This window comes from Crocodylus siamensis, chromosome 1 (assembly GCF_052110815.1).
Source record: "Crocodylus siamensis isolate JL-2025a chromosome 1, ASM5211081v1, whole genome shotgun sequence".
Lineage (NCBI taxonomy): Eukaryota > Metazoa > Chordata > Crocodylia > Crocodylidae > Crocodylus > Crocodylus siamensis.
Window position 1 is genome coordinate 6,679,047 of NC_143395.1, and position 26,079 is coordinate 6,705,125.

The following is a 26,079-nucleotide window of genomic DNA, read 5'->3' on the forward strand; positions in this document are numbered from 1 at the left end:
TTAACTTTGTTCTTGGACATCATCACAGACTCTGTTCATATAAGTTTTACATAATGGGCTGCTCCTCATTCAGGACTCATTCCAATACTGGGCTAAAGGATTTCTTAGACATAGGTAGGATGGATATAAACAAGTTTAAGACAGACTTCCCTTTTCAGGAATGTTTGACATACATTAACCTTATGAATGTTTCAAGTTCCATGGAAGATAACAAAACTTGAATATCTACACAATTAAGTGCTTTGTGGATTACATATACCTTACTAAATATGTTTATAAGAAACAATATCATGCATAAGGAAACGTAGCTAATGCTCCATCAGGTTTGACCCCCAGATTTGACCCCATCTTTGCCATAGAAATTTTCTGAACAATTTTGCTTTGCAGAACAATTGCAAATATAAAAATGGTTATATAAAATGTATCTCAAAATGTAGAGACATTCTTTAATTGAATTTAATGGATTACCAAAACAATGAAGGAATCAGTATATCCTTCAATAACTATTTTGATTGCTGTACTTAATACCAATGTCTTTCAACTCATTTCAACCCAGCCCAGACCGATGATTGAAGCAATCAAAAGGTAAGAGATAGGGGCCAGGGTAACGCTGGGACTAGGAGGTCAGTACACACACCCACAGGAGGCCTCAAATGCCTCTACACAAATGCTCGTAGTATGGGCAACAAGCAGGAGGAACTCACCCTCCTACTGGCTGACACCAGCCCGGACATAGTGGGGATTACGGAAACATGGTGGGATGAAACGCATGATTGGGCGGTCAATGTCAAGGGCTATAGGCTGTACAGGAGGGACAGGATAGGAAAGAGGGGTGGGGGCGTGGCGCTCTATATTAAGGAGGAATACACATCCTCGTTAATTAGCAAGGAGCCAGGGGAGGGGCACTCTGAAGTGCTTTGGGTTAGAGTACAAGGCAGTCGAGGGGAAAGGGACTTAACGGTGGGAGTCTACTACAGACCTCCCAGCCAGGGTGAAGAGCTTGACCAGGAATTCTTGGGTCAGCTCACAGAGGTAGTGAAGGCTAAGGATGTGGTTGTCATGGGGGACCTGAATTTCCCGGACATCTGCTGGGAAGAGCAGTCAGCCAGGTCTGACCGCTCACGTAGGTTCTAGGCCAGAGTGCAGGACCTCCATCTAACCCAGGAGGTGCACAGCCCCACCAGGGGGGATGCCTTGTTGGACCTAGTGCTGGCCACGGGTGATGACCTGGTGAGGGGGCTGTGGGTGCTCGACCACCTGGGCGACAGCGATCATCGCCTGCTGGAATTCACCATCCAGCGCAAGGTGGCAAAAGCATGCAGTAAGGCAGCGGCCCTAGATTTTAGGAGGGCAGACTTCAATGAGCTAAGGAGGATAGTTGGGGAAGTGCTGAGGTCCCGGGGGCGAGGGGAGCCAGGTGTCCAAGGAGAATGGTCGCTCCTTAAGGAGACGATCCTCCAAGCTCAAAGGAAGGTAATCCCAACGAGGATCAAAGGGAGCAGGAGAGCACACAAGCCTCCGTGGCTCACCAAAAGCATCCAGGAATGTCTCCTTGCTAAAAAGGAGGCTTATACCCAATGGAAAGAAGGGGTCATCACCAGGGAGGACTATTCTGTAGTTGCTCAGGGATGTAGGGGGGCAGTTAGGAAGGCCAAGGCAGAGATGGAACTGGGACTAGCTTCCCAGATTAAGGACAATAAGAAGTCTTTTTTTAAATATGTAGGGGGTAAAAAGAAGGTCCCGCGTAATGTGGGGCCCTTGCAGGACGCCATGGGAAACTTGGTCGTCACAGCAGACGGCAAAGCTAACATATTTAACGATTTCTTTGCCTCCATCATCCTAAGTAGGGACCAGAACAGCCACCTCCCTGCTGGGCCCCCCTCAGACCCCGGGGGAGGCACACCTGGACCATGGGTTAGCGAGGATTTAGTTAGGGAGCTTCTGGAGGGCTTGGACGTATTCAACTCAGCCGGCCCGGATGTTCTCCACCCTAGAGTTCTAAAGGAACTGGCCGGGGTCATTGCAAGTCCCCTGGCAAAACTTTATGAGCACTTGTGGTGCTCTGGTGAGGTACCGGAGGACTGGAAGAGGCCCAACGTGGTCCCCATCTTCAAAAAAGGCAGGAAGGAGGACCCAGGAAACTATAGGCTGGTTAGTCTCACCTCGATCCTAGGCAAGCTGTTCGAGAAAATTATGCTGGCACACATCCAGGAGGGGCCAGCAGGGGACTGCATGCTTAGGGGCAACCAACGTGAGTTCATCAGTGGCAGGTCCTGTCAGACCAACCTGGTGGCCTTTTACGATCAGATCACCAGATCATTAGACACAGGGGTAGCAGTGGATATAATCTTCCTGGACTTCCGGAAGGCTTTTGACACTGTCTCTCACCCTGTTCTCATTAAGAAACTGGGGGGCTGTGGTGTAGACACCCACACAGTCAAATGGGTCGCTAAGTGGCTGGAGGGCCGCACCCAGAGGGTGGTATTGGATGGGTCCTTCTCAACCTGGAAGGACGTGGGCAGTGGGGTTCCCCAGGGCTCGGTGCTCGGGCCCGCGTTGTTCAACATCTTCATCAGTGATTTGGACGAGGGGGTAAAAAGCACCCTGTTCAAATTTGCTGATGACACTAAGATGTGGGGGAACGTGGGCACATTGGAATGATGCAACAGGCTACAATCAGACCTAGACAGGTTACAGGGGTGGGTGGATGAGAATAGGATGGGTTTCAACACAGGCAAGTGCAAGGTGATGCACCTGGGGAGGAACAACCGGCACCATACCTACAGGTTGGGGAACTCCCCTCTTATCAGCACGGAGGCAGAAAGGGATCTGGGGGTCATCATTGACTCCAAGATGAACATGGGCCGACAGTGTGGAGAGGCAGTCAGGAAGGCCAACTGCACCTTGTCATGCATCCACAGATGCATCTCTAGCAGGTCCAAGGAGGTGATCCTCCCCCTCTATGCGGCACTGGTCAGGCCGCAGCTGGAGTACTGCTTCCAATTCTGGGCAGGGTTTGACTATGAAGACACCCGATTCATTAGACTCCTAAATTTGATCAATGAAAACATCACCATTGCTGGAAGTCCCTCAATTGTGGTATTTTAAGTATTTTACTACGCACTGTTTAAAGTCATAGAAGTTGTTGTATGGCCTGTGCAAAATATTACATCTTTCCTTCTAAGCAGAAGCAGTTCATTACATCAGAGGATAACAGCTGGCTGTACCTTAAGGGTGCCACATTAAGGGTGCCAGAGCAATTCATAGATATTGGGTGAGGTCCCAAGTTATTGGAAAAGAGCAAATATAGTGTCCATCTCTACATAAGAGGAAAAAAAGGACCCTGGGAAATACAGATCAATCAGCCAGACCTTGCTACCTAAAAAGTTTTCCTCAAGATGAACAAAATGAGCAGGACAGATAAGTAGGGCAGCTAGCGTGAATTTACCATGAACAAAGTATGCCTGACCACCCAAATTGCCTTCTGTGATAAGGTGATGGGCACTGTGGATGGAGGAAGGACCATGGATGTGATACACCTTGACTTAACAAGCGCTTTGACACTATCTCCCATACCATTCCCATTAACAAACTAAGGATATATAGAAAGTACTACAAAGGGGATACAAAACTGGTTGGCCATTATGCTCAACAAGGAACCATCAATGACTCAAGGTTTCATTAGAAGAAGATATTGAGTGGGGGCCCCCAGGGGTCCAGTATTGTTTACTGATTTGCACAATGGGATTAAATGCACATTTAACAAATTTATGAATAACAGCAAGTTAAGTGAAGTTACAGGCAGTCCCAAGGGTGGGCTAGGAGCCAGAATGGTTTACAGTCAAGCAGTTTCAATTCAGCAATAGCAAGTGAAGCATGCTACACTTGGGATAGAAAATCGCATGCAAAAATGCAGACTGGTAAGTGATTGACTAGGCTGTATTATTGCAGAGAAGGACCTGGGGGTTAGAATGGACCATAGGCTGAATGTAAGTCAACAATGTGCTCTTGGTACAAAAAGAAGCCAATAGCATTCTGAGTTGTATTAATGGATCATCCAGTCCGAACCCCTGCCATGGGCAGGAAAGAATGCTGGGTCAAATGACCCCAGCTAGGTGATTATCTAGCCTTCTTTCAAAGATCTCCAGGGTAGGGGCAAGCACCACTTCTTTTGGAAGTTGTTTCCAGCTCCTAGCCACCCTGACTGTGAAGTAGTGCCTCCTGATGTCTAGCCTGAATCTACTCTCAGTCAAGTTATGGCCGTTATACCTTTTTACTCCCAGTAGTGCTTGAGGGAACAAGGACTCTCCCATTGCCTGATGGTCCCCCTTGGCAAGTTTACAGATGGCCACCAGATCCCCTCTCAGCCTTCTCTTGTGGAGGCTGAACAGGTTTAGGTCCCATAGCCTCTCCTTGTAGGGCCTGCCCTGCTGCCCCCTGACCATGCGAGTGGCCTCCTCTGGACCATCTTGATGCTATCCACATCCCTCCTGAAGTGCAGTGCCCAGAACTGGATGCAGTACTCCAGCTGCAGCCTGACCAGTGCCACATAGAGGGGGAGGATCACCTCCTTGGATCTGCTCGTGATGCATCTGTGGATGCATGCCAAGGTGCGGTTGGCCTTCCTGACTGCATCCCCACATTGGCGGCCCATGTTCATCTTGGAATCAATAGTGACTCCAAGCTCCTTTTTTGCCTCTGTGCTGACAAGGAGGGAGTTCCCCAGCCTGTAGATGTGCTGCTGGTTCTTCCTCCCTGGGTGCAATACCTTGCACTTGTCCATATTGAAACACATCCTATTCTCATCCACCCACCCTTGTAACCTGTCCAGATCTAGTTGTAGCCTATCCCTCTCTTCTAGCATGCCCACTTCTCCTCACATCTTAGTGTCATCTGCGAATTTGAACAAGGTGCTTTTCACCCCCTCGTCCAAGTTGCTGATGAAGATGCTGAACAGTGCAGGCCCAAGGACCAAGCCCTGGGGGACCCCACTGCCCACATCCCTCCTGGTCAAAAATGACCCATCTACCACCACTCTCTGGGTGCAGCCCTCCAGCCACTTTGTGACCCATCTGACTGTGTAGGCATCAACACCACAGTCGCCTCATTTTTTCATGAGGATGGAGTGAGAGACAGTGTCAAAGGCCTTCCTAAAGTCCAGAAAGACTATGTCCACCACGACACCTGCACCCAAAGATTTTGTGACGTAGTCATAGAAGGCAACCAAATTGGTCTGACAGGACCTGCCTCTAATGAACCCATATTGGTCGACCCTAAGCATAACCTCCCTTGCTGGTCCCTTGCAGATGTGCTCCTGGATAATTTTCTCAAAGAGCTTTCCCAGGACTGAAATAAAACTAATGGGCCTATAGTTTCCCGGGTCCTCTTTCCTCCCTTTTTTGAAAATAGGGACCACATTGACCCTTTTCCAGTCCTCTGGCACCTCTCCAGAGCAGGACGAGTGCTTGTAAAGCTGTGGCAGGGGTCCTGCAATGACCTCTGCCAATTCCCTCAGCATTCTGGGGTGAAGATCATCAGGGCCTGCTGATTTGAACATTTCTAGTCCCACCAGAAGTTCCCTGACTAGGTTCTCACTGACCCTGGTCCTGGCTGCACCTCCCCAGGTCCGTCCGGGATCCCAGTGCCTGCTCAGAAAAATGGAAGCAAAGAATCTGTTAAGGAGGTTAGCTTTGTCATCTGGTGTGACCACCAGATTACCAAGCATGTCCCAGGTTACCAAGCATGTTTTATGCAGGGGCATGTTATAAGTGATAAAATATGGTATTTTGATCCTTTTATGGCATTGCCATCACAATGCTAGGGCATATAAACCCCACTTCTTTGACATGGAGCTTAAAGCATGCTCCAGCTACTCACTCCTGCCCATCACTCTACACAAAAAACTGGAATAGAGCAACAGAGCTACCTCATGAGATCCCTGTGCACATCCCCCAGACCACTCTCAGGCTCTTTGTCCCTTTGTGAGTATTGATAAGCATTTACAGCTACTCAAGGGTACCTACATTGCTGCATTTTAAGGACTCATGGCATGCACTGCAGAAGTGAGGGGATGGAGTGGCATTCTTGAAATCTATTCAGCTATGGGGTTGAAAAGTCCCAGGGTACCCAGCTGTGCAGTTCAGATTCCACCCCAAAGGGAGCAAGAACAATCTGTGGGTGTGTCTACATGAGATGCTAACTGTGCAGTAGCATAAGCTAAGTAGGCCCAGCTAGCTCAGTTGGTAGCACATGAGATTTAATCTCAGGGTCATGGGTTCAAGCCCCATGTTGGGTGTGTGGTACCTTCATTCCCTCATTTTGCTTCTTCCTGCCCCTGGAGCAGGTGACTGGATTTGATAATCTTCCGAGGTCCCTTTCAGCCCTAATGTCTAGGAAGTCTATGAAATCTAATAACACAATGCAGTAGCATGCCAGGCAAAACCGGTGCTAATAAGGTACAGTAGTATTAAGCTACTGCACAGTTAATGTCTATAAAAACCCGTGAGCTGGTGCTACTGCACAGTAGCGCCAGTTACTGCACATTGATTTAGTAATTAGTTACCCAAATGCTATACCTAATGAGCAGTAACTACAGCACATTAATGATGCTCCCTGTTTATACTATTCCAAAATTAGCCCAATTTCACATGCATGTAACTTATTCAAATCATGCTAAACATAATTTTCCTTGTTGATATATAGAGGTAGAAGAATTGGGGTTCAGAGTAACTATGGAATTATTGCTTCCTTCCTGTGCCTTCCAGATATGTCAGGTTCAGCTTATGAGGCATGACGGTTTGTGAGCTATTCACACCTCCAGGAACAACTTCCTCTGCCTCAGTTAACAGTTAGTCTGTTCATAGCATCTGATGAAGTAGGCTGACACCTAGGAATGTTTCTGACCCTGAACAGGTTAGTCTGCAAGTCCTGCCTACCATGTCTTCTGCCTTCAGCTGATCCACAGAGTATATTGAATAAAACAAAGGCATAAAATGATTCACTTTCTTTACTCTTTTTTTTCACACCTTTCATTCATGTTACCCACTTATCTGTTCTCAGTATTTATATTTCCTTTCTCAGACTTCTCTTATTTTTTAGGTCTATAATATATTTCCAGCCCTTGGATTTCTCCTGAAGAATTACAAGATTGCTTTTCGAAACAGAGATGAATTTCATGCTTTTATAGAAGAGACTTTTGTGAAACACCCCAAAAAACTAGACAGAAATGACCAGCAAAGTTTCATTGACACTTTCCTTGTAAAACAGCAAGAGGTAATGGAGTCTCTACAATTTCTTCAGACTTGCATGTTTCCTTCTCATATCTTGCAGCTAAAAACATATCTGCATGGAAGTCTGACTTTGGTAAAATAGATACCTTAAGAAATTTGCCAAGTTATTCAAATAGCCCATGGCTCTTAGCCCTTTTTGAATCAAGGAATTTCTCCAAAATTAGGGTTCCATGTGTTGTTCAAGTTACAAGAATACATTTAGACTTTCTCTCTGCCAAGTTCCCAGTGACTGTGCAGGCTGTCTCAGATAATTCCTGGTTACCTTTTTCAGAGACATAGAAATCTTTAAATCAATAATCTCTGCCCACCTGCGTCTTGCAATTGCCTTTGTTTTAGGAGATAACAGGTGTCAGTGTATGAAATGCAGGCTGTTGGCATGAAAGATATATGATCCCGTAAACTATCTTCATAGAGTTTTTCCAGTTATCTAAAATAAAGGACCTAAATGAAATTCAGATCGCAACAATATGATTCATATACTTGAGAAATTACAGCACAATCTTGCAATGAGATCTGCATGGGTTAATACATTTCCCCCCTGACTTCAGTGGCTCAAGACCCACATGTGAAATTCTCCTTGAAGTTGGACCAATTTCTCTTGTTAGCAGATTATCTACAAGACAATTGCAATTTTATGAATAATTATAATAATAATGATAATGCTGCTGATGATGATGTTATTTCAACTTATTTGACAAATGACAAATGATGTATTTCATCTTATTTGAAAAATGCCCATCCAAAAATGTTACTTGATGGATCAATCTCGAAAGACTTGGAGTTCTAAGTCTCTTGGTTTCTTGTGATCAGTTGGACTAGCTGCAATATTTTTCTGTTACTTTTGTTACACTCATGAACCTTAGTCATGGCACTGCACAAAAAGATTAAATCAGCTGGTCCTGACGATCTCCACCCCAGAGTGCTGAGGGAATTGTAGAGGTCATTGTGGGACCCCTGGCACGCCTTAATGAGCACTCATGGTGCTCTGGTGTGGTGCCAGAGGACTGGAAAAGAGCCATTGTGGTTCCCATTTTCAAAAAAGGGAGGAAGGAGGACCTGGAAAACTATAGGCCAGTTAGTCTTACCTCGATCCTGGGCAAGCTTTTTGAGAGAATTATTCTGGTGTATGTCCACAAGGGGCCAGCAGAGGAGATTATGCTCAGGGGCAACAACACATTCTAAGGGACAGCCAGCACGGGTTTGTTGCGGGTGGTCTTGTTTGACCAAACTCATTTCCTTCTATGACCAGGTGACCTATCACCTGGACAAGGGAGAAGAGATTGATGTCATATAGCTTGACTTCAGAAAAGCTTTTGATCTGGTATCCCATGATCACCTCTTGGCCAAACTGGCCAGTTGTGGCCTTGGCTCCACCACGATCCGCTGGCTGGGAAATTGGCTTCGTGGTCGGACCCAGAGGGTTGTGATTGATGGCAGTCACTCATCATGGTGCCCTGTGACCAGTGGGGTCTCTCAAGGTTCTGTCCTGGGACCCATACTGTTCAACATCTTCATTAATGATGTGGACATTGGAGTCAGGAGTGGACTGGCCAAGTTCGCCGATGACACCAAACTTTGGGGCAAAGCATCCACACCAGAAGATAGGCGGGTGATCCAGGCTGACCTGGACAAGCTCAGCAAATGGGCGGACGAGAACCTCATGGTGTTTAACACTGAAAAATGCAAGGTTCTCCACCTTGGGAGGAAAAACCTGCAGCATCCTAATAGGCTTGGCAGTGCTACGTTGGTTAGCACTACAGAAGAAAGAGAGTTGGGGGTCATCATTTACCACAAGATGAACATGAGCCTGCAATGCGATGCTGCGGCTAGTAAAGCGACCAAAATGCTGGCGTGCGTCCATAGATGCTTCTCGAGCAAATCCCGGGACGTCATTCTCCCCTTGTACTCGGCCTTGGTGAGGCCGCAGCTGGAGTAGTGCGTCCAGTTTTGGGCTGCACAATTCAAAAAGGATGTGGAGAAGCTGGAGAGAGTCCAGAGGAGAGCCACACGCATGATCAGAGGTCAGGAAAACAGATCTTACGATGACAGGCTGAGAGCTATGGGACTCTTTAGCCTGGAAAAGTGCAGGCTCAGGGGTGATCTGATGGCCACCTATAAGTTTATCAGGGGTAACCACCAGGATCTGGGGGAACATCTGTTCACCAGAGCGCCCCAAGGGATGACGAGGTCGAACGGTCACAAACTCCTGCAAGACCATTTCAGGCTGGACATAAGGAAGAATTTCTTTACTGTCTGAGCCCCCAAGGTCTGGAACAGTCTGCCAGCGGAGGTGGTTCAAGCACCTACACTGAACACCTTCAAGAGTAAATTGGATGCTTATCTTGCTGGGATCCTATGACCCCAGCTGACTTCCTGCCCTTTGGGCAGGGGGCTGGACTCGATGATCTCCCGAGGTCCCTTCCAGCCCTGATGTCTATGAAATCTATGAAATCTATAAAACACGGGTTCATTAGAAACAGGGCCTGTCAGACCAACCTGGTGGCCTTCCATGACCAGGTCCAAAATCCTTAGATGCAGGTGTAGCAGTGGATGTAATATTTCTGGACTTTAGAAAGGCCTTTGACACTGTCTCTCATTAAAAAACTAGGGGAGTGTGGCGTTGACTCCTACACAGTCAGTTGTGTCACTAACTGGCTGGAGGGTCACATCCAGAGAGTGGTGGTTTCATAGTTTCACAGTTTCATAGTTAATAGGGTCAGAAGGGACCTGAGCAGATCATCAAGTCTGACCCCCTACTATGGCAGGAAAGAGTATTGGGGTCAAATGACCCCAGCAAGGTGATTGCCTAGCCTTGTCTTAAAGACCCCCAAGGTAAGAGCCAGCACCACTTTGCTTGGAAGTTGGTTCCAGATCCTAGCCGCCCTGACAGTGAAGTAGCGCCTCCTGATATCTAACTTAAACCTATCCTCTGCCAGCTTGTGACCGTTATTCCTGGTCACTCCTGGTAGTGCTCGGGGGAACAGGGGCTCCCCCAGTGCCTACTGGTCCCCTCTGACTAGTTTGTAACAGGCCACTAGATCCCCCTCAGCCTTCTTTTATGGAGGCTGAACAAGTTCAGGTCCCATAGCCTCTCCTCATAGGGCCTGTCCTCCTGCCCTTGATCATATGAGTGGCCTCCTCTGGACCCTCTCCATGTTGTCCACATCCCTCTTGCAATGCGGTGCCCAGAACTGGATGCAGTACTCTAGCTGCGGCCTGATCAGTGTCACCCCCTAATCTCAGCATTGCCCTGGCCCCTGTTGCTTACCTGGGTATATGTTCTGCTCATCAGTCTAGGCTAGAATGTACTTGGTTTGTGGATGCTGCTTGGTTTAGCAGTCCAAGGCTTCCTCCACCCTCATCTTCCCCTTCCCCTGATGAACCTAGTTTAAAGCCCACCAGAGGAGATCCACCAACCCGGAAGAGAACACACGTTTACCTTTAGGGGAAAAGTGGAGCCCATCCCATCCGACCATGTCTCTCATCGTGATGTGCAGGTCGTTGTCAAGGAAGCCAAAGCCCGCCTCAAGACATCATTCCTGAAGCTGCCAGTTGGTCTCTGTGATGCACATCTCATGCCGTCTTCCACATCCGCTCACTGGTAGGACAGAAGAGAATACCACCTGTGCATCTATCTCCTTCAGTACGCCCTCAGAGCGTGGTAGGGGGCATACACTTGATAGTTTGAGTGGTAGGGGGCGTACACATGATAGTTTGAGATCTCTTGAACACCAGTGTGTGGGTCATCACCTTGATCGGTTCTCTAATGGATTTTAGTAAATACAGCATCTGGATGCACACTGGTCACAAGTCATCCAATCTTCCTACAGTGTTCTGCCTGTAAAATGCTCAGTGGAAGCAGGAGAACAATCTTCCTCCTTACAGCCATATTTCTTAGGTCAGACAGGCAAGCGAGTCTGGCTGAGCCAATCTTCTTCCCCAGAGTCCCCCTGAGGTTCCTGGTCCCCCAGCCCTGGGAGTACTATCACTAAACATGGCCTCAGTCTCTGGCTCCAGGAGTAATACAAAAATCACAACAACAACAACAAAACTGAAAAGAAGAATCAGGGAGATAGAGGTCTCTCCTCCCTACTCATGTGTCCCAGCATGTTGTTGTCATATTAGTCCTTCCCTTGTCCAGTGCCTGGTGTCACTCCTGATGGAGGCAGGCTCCTCTTTGGGACTTTACCTGGCTTCAGGTACAGCCGAGTGTGCCAGCCAGGAGCATACAGCTTCCTCCAGGCTGTTCCCAGCAGCTGGCTTTTGAAGCTGACTGCTGTTGTTGATTAATGATGTCATCCCATGCCCCACCCCCCAGGCTCACTGATAAGTGGCAATGAACCATGTGGGTGAGTTCACCTAAGGTTCCCCACTTCTTGCCACCATGTCTGTGCCAGGTAAGTTTTTCTGGGTCACAGGACTTTTGGGGCTGTTTCCTTGGAACCACCAGGTTTTCCCACTGCTGCTCTGCCTGTGGAAAAGAGGTCTCCACTCTGTCATTCTCATTGCCCTGTGACAACCATAATCTGCAAGATGCTTAGCCTATCAACTGCCTGATGTGCCCACATTTTTTTGTAGACATAACAATAAAAGGAGAGTTTCAAGGATGGATTTGAGGGAAGCAATGATTCATCTCTGTGGGTGTGTTTTTGGAGAAACTCAAAAAGGGCTTGCCATCATGGCCATTCAGAGATGTTAGTCAACTGCTAAAAACTGAATTCTAGATGTATTGTAACATTCCCTAATCACCTAAATGGCTACTAGATGTTCTCCTTCTAGGCAAGCTGTTTTTTATAAAATCTTATACTCCTTATTCCTCTACTCTGTCCTGCCTTCTGCTGTTGGAGTGGACAGATCAGGTATTCCTCCACCCATCTCACCTGCAGGGGCTGAGTGAGCAGGCATTCATAGAATGCACCCACTCATTAAAACTTCACAAAAAATTAACCAGTTGAAGTGGTACGAGAGGCCTTTTCCCCATAGTCTAATGAGAGGATTGACAGGGGATGCATGAGATGTGGTTTCACATTCTTCATCTGTCTGAAGGGACTTGAACAAGCATTCCTGATTTCTTAACAGCATACCCTAACTGTTAGGCTAGGGACAGACATTCAAAAATCCTGAGCCTGAATTGATTCAATCTTTGCAGGTTAGTCTAACCTGGCTAGGCTGAACCAGTTTGCAACTGCACAGACACTCCCTCTGAACTGAAGAAATCCAGGAACATGCCTGCAGTGTCTTAGGCTAGAAGCCATGGGCTACTAGAGGAGCCCTCCCTCCTTTCCACAGTGCTGACCTGAGGATGGTGTGGCCAGGCACCAGCAGCAGGCTCTGATTGGGGTGGGGTTCCAACCCCCAACCCCCCACTGCTCCTGACCAGTGCGGAAGCCAACAGGGAGTTGATAGCAAAGCATTGAGCACCCCATCAAAAAATAAAAATGAAAAAAAGGCTCTCTCATTAATTCAAGCTCTTCTTAAACAACTTTTTCCAAGAAAGGAGCAGAGGGACATTACCAACCAACCTTTTGATTAGCTCCAAAAAGCCCTAAGCAGATACTGTCCTGTCTGCCTTTTCCTGTCTGCCTTACACAGACACCTCTCAGCAGTAGCTAGCATACCACATGCTGGCCATGATCCGCGCTGTGGGAGAGGGGAGGGGAGAATCCCTGCTTGAGCAGGGATGGGTGGGCAGGAGGAAGCCAGGCAGATGCTGCTGTGCCTGAATTCTCTGCCGGATCTCCAGCCAGGGAGCAGAGGAGCAGGGTCAGCCCTGCTCTGGAACAGACAGCACAGCCCAGAACTGCGAAGTATCTGGGATGCTGGGGGACTCTGGTTTAAGTTAAACCAGGAGGGGGTCTGGGACAGACATTACATAAACCAGTTTGACCCTAATTAGTTAAGTCTGATAACTACATTCAACCAAGTTTATTTCAAACCAGTTTCAGCCATTTTTGTTACAAGTGATAAAATATGGTATTTAGATCCTTTTATGGCATCTCCATCACAATGCTAGGGCACAGTGATTTCTGTGCACTGAATTTCTGTTCTGTTACAGGTTTAAACCAGTTTCTGATCACTTAAACTGATGTATGTGTAATGTCTGTCCCTAGCCCTAAACAATACAAGATATTCCCGCTGGCTGGGAAATTGGCTCCGTGGTTGGACCCAGAGGGTTGTAATTGATGGCAGTCACTCATCGTGGTGCCCTGTGACCAGTGGGGTCCCTCACAGCTCTGTCCTTGGACCCATACTGTTCAACATTTTCATTAATGATGTGGACATTGGAGTCAGGAGTGGACTGGCCAAGTTCGCCGATGACACCAAACTTTGGGACAAAGCATCCACGCCAGAAGATAGGCGGGTGATCCAGGCTGACCTGGACAAGCTCAGCAAATGGGCGGATGAGAACCTGATGGTGTTTAACACCGAAAAATGCAAGGTTCTCCACCTTGGGAGGAAAAACCTGCAGCATCCTTATAGGCTCGGCAGTGCTACGTTGGATAGCACTACAGAAGAAAGAGACTTGGGGGTCACCACTGACCACAAGATGAACATGAGCCTGCAATGCGATGCTGCGGCTAGTAAAGCGACCAAAATGCTGGCATGCATCCATAGATGCTTCTCGAGCAAATCCCGGGACGTCATTCTCCCCTTGTACTCGGCCTTGGTGAGGCCACAGCTGGAGTAGTGCGTCCAGTTTTGGGCTCCACAATTCAAAAAGGATGTGGAGAAACTTGAGAGAGTGCAGAGGAGAGCCACGCGCATGATCAGAGGTCAGGAAAACAGATCTTACGATGACAGGCTGAGAGCCATGGGGCTCTTTAGCCTGGAAAAGCGTAGGCTCAGGGGTGATCTGATGGCCACCTATAAGTTTATCAGGGGTGACCACCAGGATCTGGGGGAACGTTTGTTCACCAGAGCACCCCAAGGGATGACAAGGTCAAACGGTCACAAACTCCTGCAAGACCGTTTCAGGCCGGACATAAGGAAGAATTTCTTTACTGTCTGAGCCCCCATGGTCTGGAACAGTCTGCCATCGGGGGTGGTTCAAGCACCTACATTGAACACCTTCAAGAGTAAATTGGATGCTTATCTTGCTGGGATCCTATGACCCCAGCTGACTTCCTGCCCTTTGTGCAGGGGGCTGGACTCGATGATCTCCCGAGGTCCCTTCCAGCCCTGATGTCTATGAAATCTATGAAATCTAAGATCGGGTTCCTACAGTCTCTTCATCTGAAGGTCCTCTTGCTTTTGTAAAATACCTAAATGCTCACTGGGCCAGAGACAAAGAAAAGAAGGGAAAGATAGAGAGGAAGAGAAAGTGAGACTCTGTCCCTCAGTGAATAAGGCGCTCACCTAGATGCGGGGAGAATATTGTTTCCTTCCCTGTTCCAGTGAACGTTTATGTATTTTATGCAGTTTCAACAGAGTGGGAAGGTAATATAAAAACTGACTTGGAAGGTGGTTTTTAGCCCCTGAGGATTTTGAGACCAGAGACAGGGAGCAATTCAGATTCAACAGGAAGGAGTAAGAACAGCCCCCTCCAGAGTACACAACAGCCTGGTGGTTAAGTTGCTCTTTTATGGAGTGGGAGATGTATGTTCAAGTATATGTTGATAGAGGAAGGATGTGAGCCTCTCTCTCACAGTCCAGGCCAATGCACTCACCAAAAGATTAACAGGCAGGAATCCACTGCAATACCACATCCTCTCAACCCCCTTTTGTGAGAAAGTCTGACTTAGACACCAACCTCTAGGTTTAGCTTGAACACCATATGAAGGAGTGGTGCCTTTGTGTAGCCTGGATTTGGACTTCTAATTCTCTCTGAGAGGAGGATAACATAGTTCACAATCTTTTACCTCCCTTGTCCTCCATGCTAGCTTAGAAACCTCAATGCAGATAACAGTCTGCAGTGCCCAGCCCCTTCTTGGCATTGTGCAAGAAATAGGTAGATGAAATCATGGCTATTGACATCACTAGGCAGCAGGGAACGGAACAGGTGATGGTCACCAGGCCCTGGGCCTAATTCTTTCCTGGCTATCATTCTGGTTTCCTATGCCTGTAGAACTAGGCTTGTCAGGCTTAGAGAGAGAAAACAAAGGTGCCCTTGTAAACCCTGATACAAGACACTTAAGAACATAGTTAACTTTAAACACAAAGGAAGTCCCATTGATGCAAAGTCTCTTGCCATTAGTGAGAACATATGTTAAAGCAAAGCGCGTGCATATGTATTTAACTAGACTAAGATCAGGATGCTCAGAGCTTTGCCAGCTGCGCTTGAGTAGACCAAATAAAAGTGTATTTTCTGGGGCACAAAGCCTTCTTGGTTCTCTATCACACACTTATACTATAGACTTTATTTAATAAATGTTTCTTAGTTCAACTTCCAATGGGAGACCTTTGAGGTTTAATCTTTATTCCCCCCACATCATCCTCTCTTCCAGGAAAAAAGTGACACAATGGTTTTTTCCACAATGAGAATCTAAAAACCCTTGTAAGTGATTTGTTTTTTGCTGGCACAGAAACCACTTCCAACACGCTGCGCTGGGCCTTTCTGCTAATGATAAAGTATCCCCACATTCAGAGTAAGTATTTTTTGTAGGATTAGTTATTGTGGTCTGCATACATCAGGTGGGATTAGAGGTCCCTAATCTAAGGTATGAACTGCTACAGCCTGAGCTAAGCTAGCCAGGCTGTCTAGAGAGCTGAACAGTTCCCCATAGGCTCATACATAAATGCTTATAAGTTGATGTTATATAAAATATATAAGCTAATGTTAGAAAATACAAGCTTCTATTTATATGTGCTTAACATTGTCTTATATTTTCTAATTTCTTGAATCTAAATTCAGATATCTAGTACATTTTTGGAAATCTGGAGATGTTGTGTTCTTCTCAATGCAAATGTTTTCATCTTGCACCAGAAATTTGCAGGTGAAACCGGCACAGGAGGTCGAGACAGGAACCGTCCCCACAAAGGAAGCCAAGCACGTTTGAATTAAAATCTCTCAGCGCAGGTCACAATATTCTAAGCCTCCTTTATTTTAATAATTATACAGTTGGCTGATCCAGTGGCCTGATCCCAAGACTGAAAACCTGAAACTCCTGAACTATAACTTTAACTGTTTCCCACTCTGCCCCTAATCAAGACATTTTCCTGCCTTGCTTACATTTATCATGCATAAAAATATTACTTCCTGTTCATGGCAAGAGAGTGCATTTTTAGTCATTGTTTATAAGTGGCAAGAAGGCCTAAAGTAGAACCAGATGAAAGAAGATTCATTTCACATAGAATTGGAACCATTCAATAAAAGACTTCCTTTCCATGTCAGACCCAACATCACATTTTCAAAATCCTCCATGAAATAAAATTAGAGGGGGGGAATAGGGATGATCAAAACATTTATCAAAACAAAACAAAATCAAAACAATTATTTTTAAATTTGTATGTGAATGCAACACCATATTACCAGAGAGTACTAAGCATTACAAACACTCAGACAAAATGATATTTCAATCAAAAAATTGGAAAAGTACTGCTACAAAAGCATTACTATTTCCAGTAAAATAGATTCTTATTAAAATAATTAGTAATTGGGGTTTATCTTTTCAACCAAACAAAATATATAATTTAAATTTAGATTTTTCTGTGTTTCATGATAATAAGGAAAAATGCAAAATAACATAATGTTAACATAAAAACCGTAAGATTGAAATGGTGTCTATCAATTTTTTCCTGATTTTGTTCTAAAATACAGTTTTACATCAACTACAGTTTGCAAACCATTCTGATTTTGACAGAACTGCATATTATAGAGTACTATAATAATAATATTACTTTGTATAATATAAAATACCATAAAAGTCTCTCTGTCTTACTCATACTTAATTACTGAATGTTATTATGTAGTATATTAATAAAGTGAGTAGGTTACATGTGTTTTTTCAGAAACTCTCCATTTGGCTTCGATAGTCCTGAGCAAATGTAATAAGGTCCAATATTGGAGGTATACCATTATTTCAGGAAAGAGAAATTTCTGAAAGCTTATTGTATCATTATAACTTGTAATTCTGTGTATTTCATATTGGAAACATAAAACAGTTCTCAGGAATCAGTGAGTGCTGCTCTCCTTTTTTATTTTTATATCTTGTTTTACAGAAAAAGTCCAGAGCGAGATTAAGAGCATTCTAGGATCAAATCTACCACGCATCGAACACCAAACTAAAATGCCCTACACAGATGCAGTTGTCCATGAAATTCAGAGATTTGCTAATATCCTACCAATGGGTGTGCCCCGTATGACTACAGTGGATGTCACTCTCAAAGGCTACTTCATTCCAAAGGTAATCTGCTTGCAACACTGCCTTCCTTCTGTTTTGTTTTTAACATTTCCCCTTTATACTCCTTTCTGATTTGGTTGCTATTAAATCAAACTAGATTGAAAAACCACCACAGTATTTGCAATTTCATCAGTATCTATTGCAGCACTTTTCATTACCTGTTACCATCCAGGTTGCCCACTGTCTGTACATTTACAGCTACTCCATTTTTAAAAATGCTAGAAACACCTGTCAATAAACATTTTTTAAAAAAGAGTCATCCATAAAGAACAAAGCAACTAGAACTTGATTGAAGCTCTGTCCCTGGGAAGAAGATGGAAACAGTGTTGAAGGGCAAACAGAGCACAGCAATGCCACCTAGTGTCTGAGTGGAAGCACAGCACCCTGCCTGGAGGTCTTTTCAAGGCTTTCAGTAGCTCCCTCATGTCCCATCCAGCCAGGTGCTCCCACTGCAGCTGTGTCTTGTCTTCTTGTAACACCGCTAAGTTGCAAATAGGCAAACAGTATTTCCTTGGGGTCTATTCCAAGACAGGGGAAGAAGAGGCATCAAGGATTAAGCTACAGGGTGCGCTAGGGAGCAGCATAGTGTGGGGTGCAGTCTAGGTGTATCAGCCTATGGGATAAGTAGTTGACCCCTGGGGTAGGGCAGCACAGTGCAAAGCATGGGTGGGCAATTATTTCAGCTGCAGGTCTGCTTAATGAGTTTTGGTAAACTGTTGAGGGCTGCATGGATAGCCCTGCCCCTTGACAGGAACCCCATCCCCTGGTCACCGTCTTGGGGCCAGAACTCCTGCCCCTAACCTCTGACCTTTGCCACCAGAAGTCCTTTCTCTTGTCCCCATAAGTATTCCTTTTGGGAGGAGGTGGTTGCCTTCTGAACCAGAAAAAACCAAATCATATACTAAAAGTCAAACACCTACTATAACATATTTTAAGCTTATTAAAAAAAAAGATTTGTCATAGTTTGTGTTTGTGTAGTGTATATGTAGGTAACTGCATAATAGGTCAAAAACAAAATATTACTCTTATATTTTGGGTGTGGTGGGGCATAAGATGTAGTTCGGGAGGGTGTATATGTGGAGGGTTGTGGGGCCAGGGGGTGGGTATGTGGGGTCTTGTGGGGTATGAGGGAGGATTGGGGGTTGGGGGAACCCCTGACATGTTCCCTCCATGGTGCACCACTCCCACCGCTGGCAGCTGCAGTAGACACTCAGGGCTCTTGGGGCCCATGCAGGTGCTGCCACCTGGCAGCATGTGGCTCTGACCAGAGCTGTACATGGTGACAAGGAGTGTAGCCAGGATGACCCACCTCTATTGCTCAGGGCTCCATGAGTCACACGTGCAACTCCTGGTACTTGCGCTCTACCAAAAGAAGCCCCACTCATTGGAGCCAGCCACTACCATGGAAGCAGGAGGCAGGGCTCCTCATCACTTCCGGCAGAGTCCCAGCATGGTGGGGAAGGCAGCCAGCTCCATCGCATGGGGCTTTCCTTGGTGGCACGTGAGTGCCAGCAGCTGCACATGAACCGCACAGAGCCATGCATGATACAGGCTGGCCAGCCTGGCTGAGCTTCTTGTTGCCATGTGCTGTTGCCATGTGCAGTACTGTCCAGAGCCACATGCCACCAGGCAGCAGAGCCACAAGTGCCCCAAGCACCCATTGCCTGCTGCTGCCACTGCCACCAGCAGCAGGGGCTGTGCACCATGGGGGGTAGTGTGTGGGGGGGTGCCCACACCTTCCCACCCTCTCTCACACTCATACCTTGCCCATCCAAGCTGTGGGTAGCTGCACACCAGCGGGTTGGGCTGGCTCCATGCCTCCACATGGTGCTCTTGTCACTGTAGCCAGGAGCAGAACATGGAGGCATAGAGTCCCACAAGCCCCACAGAGTGGGGCATTCACCAGAGGTCTCCACCCCCATCCACCTGTTTCCTCTATGCTGCTCTGCCCCCCACCCTCAGCTGGAGGGAGGGCTGGGAAACAGCCACAGGGTCACCAGGGCAGAAGCCTCTGCTACGGAGAAGCTTCTGGTCTCCAGAAGCTGCTGGGGGCAGGGCAGGGTGGGGTGAGGCCAGCAGGTCAGGTTGGGGCTGGGTTGATCACACAGCAACCAGAGCCCAAGCTGCTTGCTGCTGCAGCTGGCGCCTCCTGCAGCCAGTGGCTCCTGCCTCTGATGCCTCATTGGCTTTTAGACAGGCAGCCAATGGTAGGTAATAATTGTAAATTTTAAGGGGGCCCCACAGGACAGAAAGACTGGCTTGGTGGGTGGGTCCAGCTCACAGGCCATATTTTGCCCACCTCTGGTGTAAAACCATTACTGTATTCAAACCGGGTTACCACAGTTACCAACCCAACATCTTTTTTTTTTTTTTTTTTTTTTTACTGACAATAAAAAACCTTACTGATAACCACTCATTTTAGGTGCCAAATTTGAACCCAGCCCATGTTTAAGGTCTGGCAGAAGGGGAGTTTTCAGTATGTAAAACATGCCAATTGAAAAGTTTGGAGAGAGTCAGTAAAAATATGTCTTTGTTTGGTAACGCTGATTGCCATAAATATAATCAAGGGGCTCTATTCCCCCATGTAATAATTCCACAAATGTGATTTCCAGGGAACCCACATCATCCCCTTACTGTCCTCTGTGCTGCAAGACAAATCTCAGTGGAAGAAGCCAAATGATTTCTATCCTGAGAATTTTCTGGACTCTGAAGGAAAATTTGTGAAGAAGGAGGCCTTCATGCCTTTTGCAGCAGGTACCTTCCATCTTATATAGAGAGAAAGATAGGTAAGATGCAGTAGTTTATAACTTTAAAAAAGTTGTTCTTTCCATTTTAAGCCAAATATCCTTTCACAGTCCTTTATGTGGATAAGTTCTCCCCATTGTGGAATTAATATTCCTCCACTGATGTAAGGTGCTGTAGTGACAGAGTGGTTAAGGCAGCTTACTACAAACCCAGAAGTACAAGCACATACCCTACTATGGTGTTCTACCACACATACTACAGGTCCACCCATCTAACCAAACAAATGGGAACTTAATTGTTTGGGCTGGGGAGTCAGAGAAGTGTGGTGCTGGCTGCAGCACTCTCCCATATGCTCTTTGGGTGTGTCTACATGTGCAAATACCGTGGGGTGGATTTACTCTGGAGTAAATTACTCTAGAGTAAACCCAGCCTGGACAAGCATTTACATGTGCAGGGATGTGGGAGCAAATTTACTGCTCCTGGCAGCAGTCTGCACCTGCTCCCTCTGGCCCTGCACCGGCCCCCTGCAGCAGCGAGTGAGAGGTCCTCTGGGTGTTAGCCCAGGGCCTGGGAGGGAGCTCAGGTCCATGAGACAGTTGTCTCCTGGTGGGCATTGGGAGATTGCTCCCTGCCCCCAGGAGCTGCAGGCAGAGCCCAAAGGGGGACACTATTCCTGGCCCCAGGGAGCTCACTGCTAGCTACCCCACAAGCAGATTGGGGCAGGGGGCTGGGACCTGCCCCTCCCCTGAAACTCTTTGGGGCAGAGGCAGGTCCCAGCCAGCTTCAGGCTCCATGGGAACAAGGTTCAATTGGTGGGTACCTGATGAGGCCACATAATAAGTCAACTTAAAAGGTGAAAATAGTCTAAATCACAGCAGCTTGCTTGTTTAGTGGAGTTTCTCACAATCACAGGGCATTCATTGATCTGCTGTACTCATCTTCTCGGGGAATTGTATGTTGATTTTGACTGAGGCTGGACAAAATAGATTGTAGTATTTACAGATATTCTACAAGTAGATTTATGTTGTCACCATAGACTGTTTCTTTTTTATTCTTTTTTGAAGTTTTTATTAGATTATTTGTTGACATTTTTAAGTTAGAAAGTCTGATTTTCTGATTTTCTTGTATCGAGTCAAATATTTGATTTTGAAAATTCAGTTTAAAAAGTATTCATATTCTGACCGATCACATGAATGAAAAACACATGCCATCCAGGTCAAAAGCTAAAAATAAAAGAAACAACAATAACAACAACAATCTGAATAGTTTAACATTTAAACAGGAAAAATAAGTTTTTCATTGAGAAACAAAAAGTTTCAGAAATTCAACCCTCCTTTCCCTGTAAATTTTGTCAGAAAATAAATGCTAGTAAAACAAATGTGGTTAAAGCAAAGCAAGATAAAAACTGTAGCTGCACCATCACTGTTCTGAAGGACATATGTCCTCTCTTCTACCTACTTCTAATATACTTCATTTCCTTTCTTACTAAGCAGGGCACCGTAGGCAGATACCCTACTCTCGGCTCCATCCCTTAAGTCAGGGGGATCAAACTCAAATCATGAAGCCATAGAAGTAAAATCCATGAACCTGTCCATGCTTCCTCCAAGAGCTGTTTGAAGTGTCAAAGGCTGAGAGCTCTAGCTCAGATAATATTCACTATTGTTACTGCAATATTCGTCATATGGCCTTTGGCCAGAAAGCAATGAAAAGCACCAAGCTCATGGCCACTGTAAGCAAGTCACCGCTTGCTTCCAAATCAGTATTTTCCTCTGAACTTTGCATTTGACTTTCACCACCAATCCTGCCTTCCTTCCCGCTATGGAGTGAGCCTTATCTGTTGCAACCCTCACTGTCCTTTTCCAATCCACTCCAAAGTTATCCAAAGCTTGGGTCAGGCTGTTAAAAATGTCTTCTCCTGAATGAAGTTTAAGATGATCCCCAATGAAGTTGTCTTTGACTGGCACAAACTCCTCTGTGACATTAAGATCTTGATCCAGATCTGGAACAAGCACAGCTCACAAAGAAATGTCACCAACCTTTCTGCTTTCATCAATTGCTACTGCAAAGTTAAAAGCAAATGCATTTGCCTTGTTCTGGAGTTGGTTTTGCAAATTATCAGAGAAGTCACAGATTCTGTCAGCTACTGTTTCTCGAGAGGCTGATATATTCACAGGCTTTCAGCTCTCTGGGCGCACCCTGTCTTCATCACACATTTCTACTAGAGCTCTCTCAGGACTTTGAAGATTTATTTTTTGCTTTTTGTGCTTTCATAACCACTGTTTGAGTTTACTTACTTTGTCTTCACATCGTCTTGATAAACTTGCTGTGCTTCATGCCATGGCACGACTCATGATGTATCTGCCTGGGGAGCTCTTTAAAAGCAGCCACTGCTTATTTACAAGCCAAGCCAAATGCACAGGGTTTCCATTTGTTTCCACAAAGAATTAATAAGATCCTGCATTTTACTAGACAGACAAGGATTGCTTGGGATGTTGTCTTTTACTGGTCCAACTGCTAGGGCTGTGCAAAGCTTCATGTGCTGATTCAATTCGGAGGAGATTCAGCTCAATTCGGTGGCCGAATCCCCAAATCCAAATCAAATCGGGATCAATTAAAAGGTCTGAATTGATTCAAAGGTCTCTGAATCAATTTGAAAAGATGCAGAGAGTTTTGGTGATTTGGGCAGTCCCTGCCTGCTGCAGCAGGGAGCTGGACCCGGACTCAATGCTGGTAAGCAGGGGGCGGAGGGGGGAAAGCTGGAGGAGGGGGAAAGGAATCATGGAGGGACCCCCACCAGGCCCCATCCCCTGCCTGCTCCTGCAGCACTCCTGAGCACCCCGCAATGCCCGCTTACTGTCCCAGCTCCCCACAATGGCTGCCCCACCTGGTCCCAGCTCCTGGTTGTTTAAAAAAAAGCCCACATGCACCAGGTGTTGCTAGGCAGGGGGGAAATCCCTACTTCCCTCTGCTGCCCCACACTGCATGGGGGGCTCTTCCATGAGCCCCCTGGTCCCTACCCACTCTCCCAGCCCCGCCATGACTGACCCGCCCGCCCCAGCTCCCAGCCCTTTAAAAAAAACCCAAACAAAATTGAACTCACTGGCTCCTGCAGCAGCCTTGGGGCTTCTGGGGGCTAATGGCAGAGCCCTCCATGCAGCGTGAGACAGTGGGGGGCAGTGGGGATTGCCCTCCCCACCTGGCAGGAGCCAGTGAGTTGGAGCTTTTTTGTTGTTTTTTTTTAAGGGCTGGGAGCTGGGGTGGCCAGGGCTGGGAGAGTGGGCAAGGGTTGGAGGGCTCATGGCAGAGCCCCCCATGCCATAAGGTACAGTGGGGAGCAGTGGGGATCGCCCCCCTCCAGCAGCAAAGAGCCAGGAGCTGGGGCTGGGTGGGGCAGCCATTGAGAGTGGGTGGGGATTGGGGCCTGTGTAATTCAGAGATTCAGCTGATTCGGCAGCAGCTGAATCTCTGAATCAGATTCAGCCAAATCAATTCGGGACAGTGATTCAAATCACCAAATTGAATTGGTGTCCCCCAAATTGGCCAAAACCAAAGTGAATACTAGCTGCTTCGCACAAGCCTACCAACTGTGTAGTTGGGATAAAGTTAGAGAAGCTTTCAAATGTGAGACATTCTTCCTCCAGTCTCCATTTTTCTTGAAAGAGATGGAACTCTTTGTCTTCTTCAAAGACATGGTATCTGACGTAGTATTTTGTGTTATAGATAACACAAAAATATAAGATGTTAACACTTGCCACACTTATTTTATTATGCAACAGATGAATAGTAACATTGTTACAAATATGGGTATAAGTCCTGTAAATAACACCACTACTGTTGGGTTTTCAAACATTTTTCCATTCCAGCAGTTGTGCTTGTACAGTGTGTCCTCATCTGCACACAACTCTTTGCTTGTGACTGTTTCTTATCAAAAATACAACTGGGTGTAACTGAGGTGTAACTGGCCAGAATTGCACCCAGGGCAGTCCTTCATCTCCAGCACCCCTTCTCCTTTATCTTCCTTCCAGATCTCTGGCTCTTGAGACTCTGGCAGTGGGCGACAACCCAGAAGCTGGGAGCTTTGCTGTTGAAGGAAGAGGTCACCACATTTTTTTGCTGCTGATACTTATATTAAGGAGCCAAAAAAATCACCAATTTTCAGAGGCAAAAACATGCGGTGACATTTTCCCCCAGCAGCAAAGAAGAAATTTTCCAGAACTAAATTTCCCAAAATGCCCTTTGCTCACTTGGATACACTCCTGTGCTACCACTGCTGCTTTGCTGCCAGAGCTGGAGCCGAAAGATGCAGAGGGACGGGGAGCACGGGATGCCTGTTCCTGTCGGGCAGCCCCACCTCAGGCAGAGCCCAGGGCTCACATGGTACAATTTGCACCACTTCTATATCATGCTTGAATATTTCTCAAAATGTCCAAGACATCCCAGTGCTCTTCCTTCCATAAAGATTTGTTCACATTACCATGAATTCCCTGGTGGGGCAGGTTCCCCCTGATTCTGGTTTGACTTTCAGCTCTAGCTTTTGATTCTTCATCCTGGTTCTGTTATCAAGGAACAGAATAGATGGGGATAGGAAAGAGACAGACAGGAGGGCTACAACAAAGCCAAGCTATGCTTATTGGGCAGTGCTAGCACAAAACAAAAGGAGGAGGCAGAAGCTGAGAAGAGAGAAAGAAAAATGGAGACAAAAACCAGGCATACACTGAGGGTGATCTAAGTAACCTTGGTCTAGTTCACTAGAGAACGCTATCATGTCTTACACTGTTAAGGTGAATGAAGTTATCTGCAACTCTTCTTCGACATTGAGCTCAGGGAGAGTCTAACAATCTCAAAAGAGAATTTCAGAAAAAAAGATGATGTGCTGGATGACCCACCTCCCTGGACTGTATATCTGGCTGTATGTTGGAGATCCGTATCTTGAAGGAAGGAAGGTCCATCCAACCCTAACACCCCAGTTGACTCCTACAGTTTAGCACACCAGTCACTATAGTCAGTGGCACACAAAGGAGTGATGTGGCCAGCACCAGATTGAGCCAACTTTAACTTACCCAGCCTAATTGACCAGATAGCTATTTACTGCTTAAACTGGGAACAACCTTTATCATGAGTCCGGAGTAGGACTTGAATGAATGCTTCCGGAGCCATAGCAAGACACCTTAATCTCTTTGATGCCACGCTCCCTAGCCATTGAGACATTGCATAAATAGATGTCTTTGTACTGAATTAACACAGGTTTTCACTGAGTCAAGAAACTCTCCTGTAGCATTTGTTCCATTTTACAGTTAAATCAACAGCTGCTTTTGAAATGCTCATACTTGTCATACCTTTCCTTGCAGGTCGGAGGATCTGTGTTGGTGAGAATCTTGCCAAAATGGAGCTTTTCCTCTTCTTCACAAGACTCTTCCAGAGGTTCACGTTCCACCCTGCCCCTGGTGTTTCCAGCTCAGACCTGGATATCACCCCTGCAGCTGGGTTTACTACACCCCCAAAGCCCCATCAGATCTGTGTAGTGCCTCTGGCTTAGGGCTTCTGACCTGGTATCCATGTATATCTTCAGGCCTCCCATATAATTGTGCCAATAGAGAGAGATACAGGCAGCCTTGAGTACACTTTGATCAGTGCTTTGTTATAGCTCTTTCCTGGCTCCTTTTTTGCCAATGTATAATCCTACTATTCCAGAGGTCTTAATGGGG

At 46.4% G+C, this 26,079-nt stretch overlaps 1 protein-coding gene across 1 annotated transcript; it reads left to right on the forward strand.

Moving 5' to 3' along the window:
* The first annotated feature begins 565 nt into the window (after window positions 1-565).
* LOC149872529 (cytochrome P450 2K6-like) lies at window positions 566-25,910 on the forward strand. Its single transcript, XM_090031689.1, has 8 exons — window positions 566-585; window positions 2,979-3,099; window positions 7,099-7,272; window positions 11,883-11,895; window positions 15,746-15,874; window positions 17,448-17,632; window positions 20,242-20,383; window positions 25,723-25,910. Exons 1-8 carry the CDS (start codon window positions 566-568, stop codon window positions 25,908-25,910), a joined length of 972 nt encoding a protein of 323 aa, XP_089887815.1.
* The last annotated feature ends 169 nt before the right edge of the window (window positions 25,911-26,079 follow it).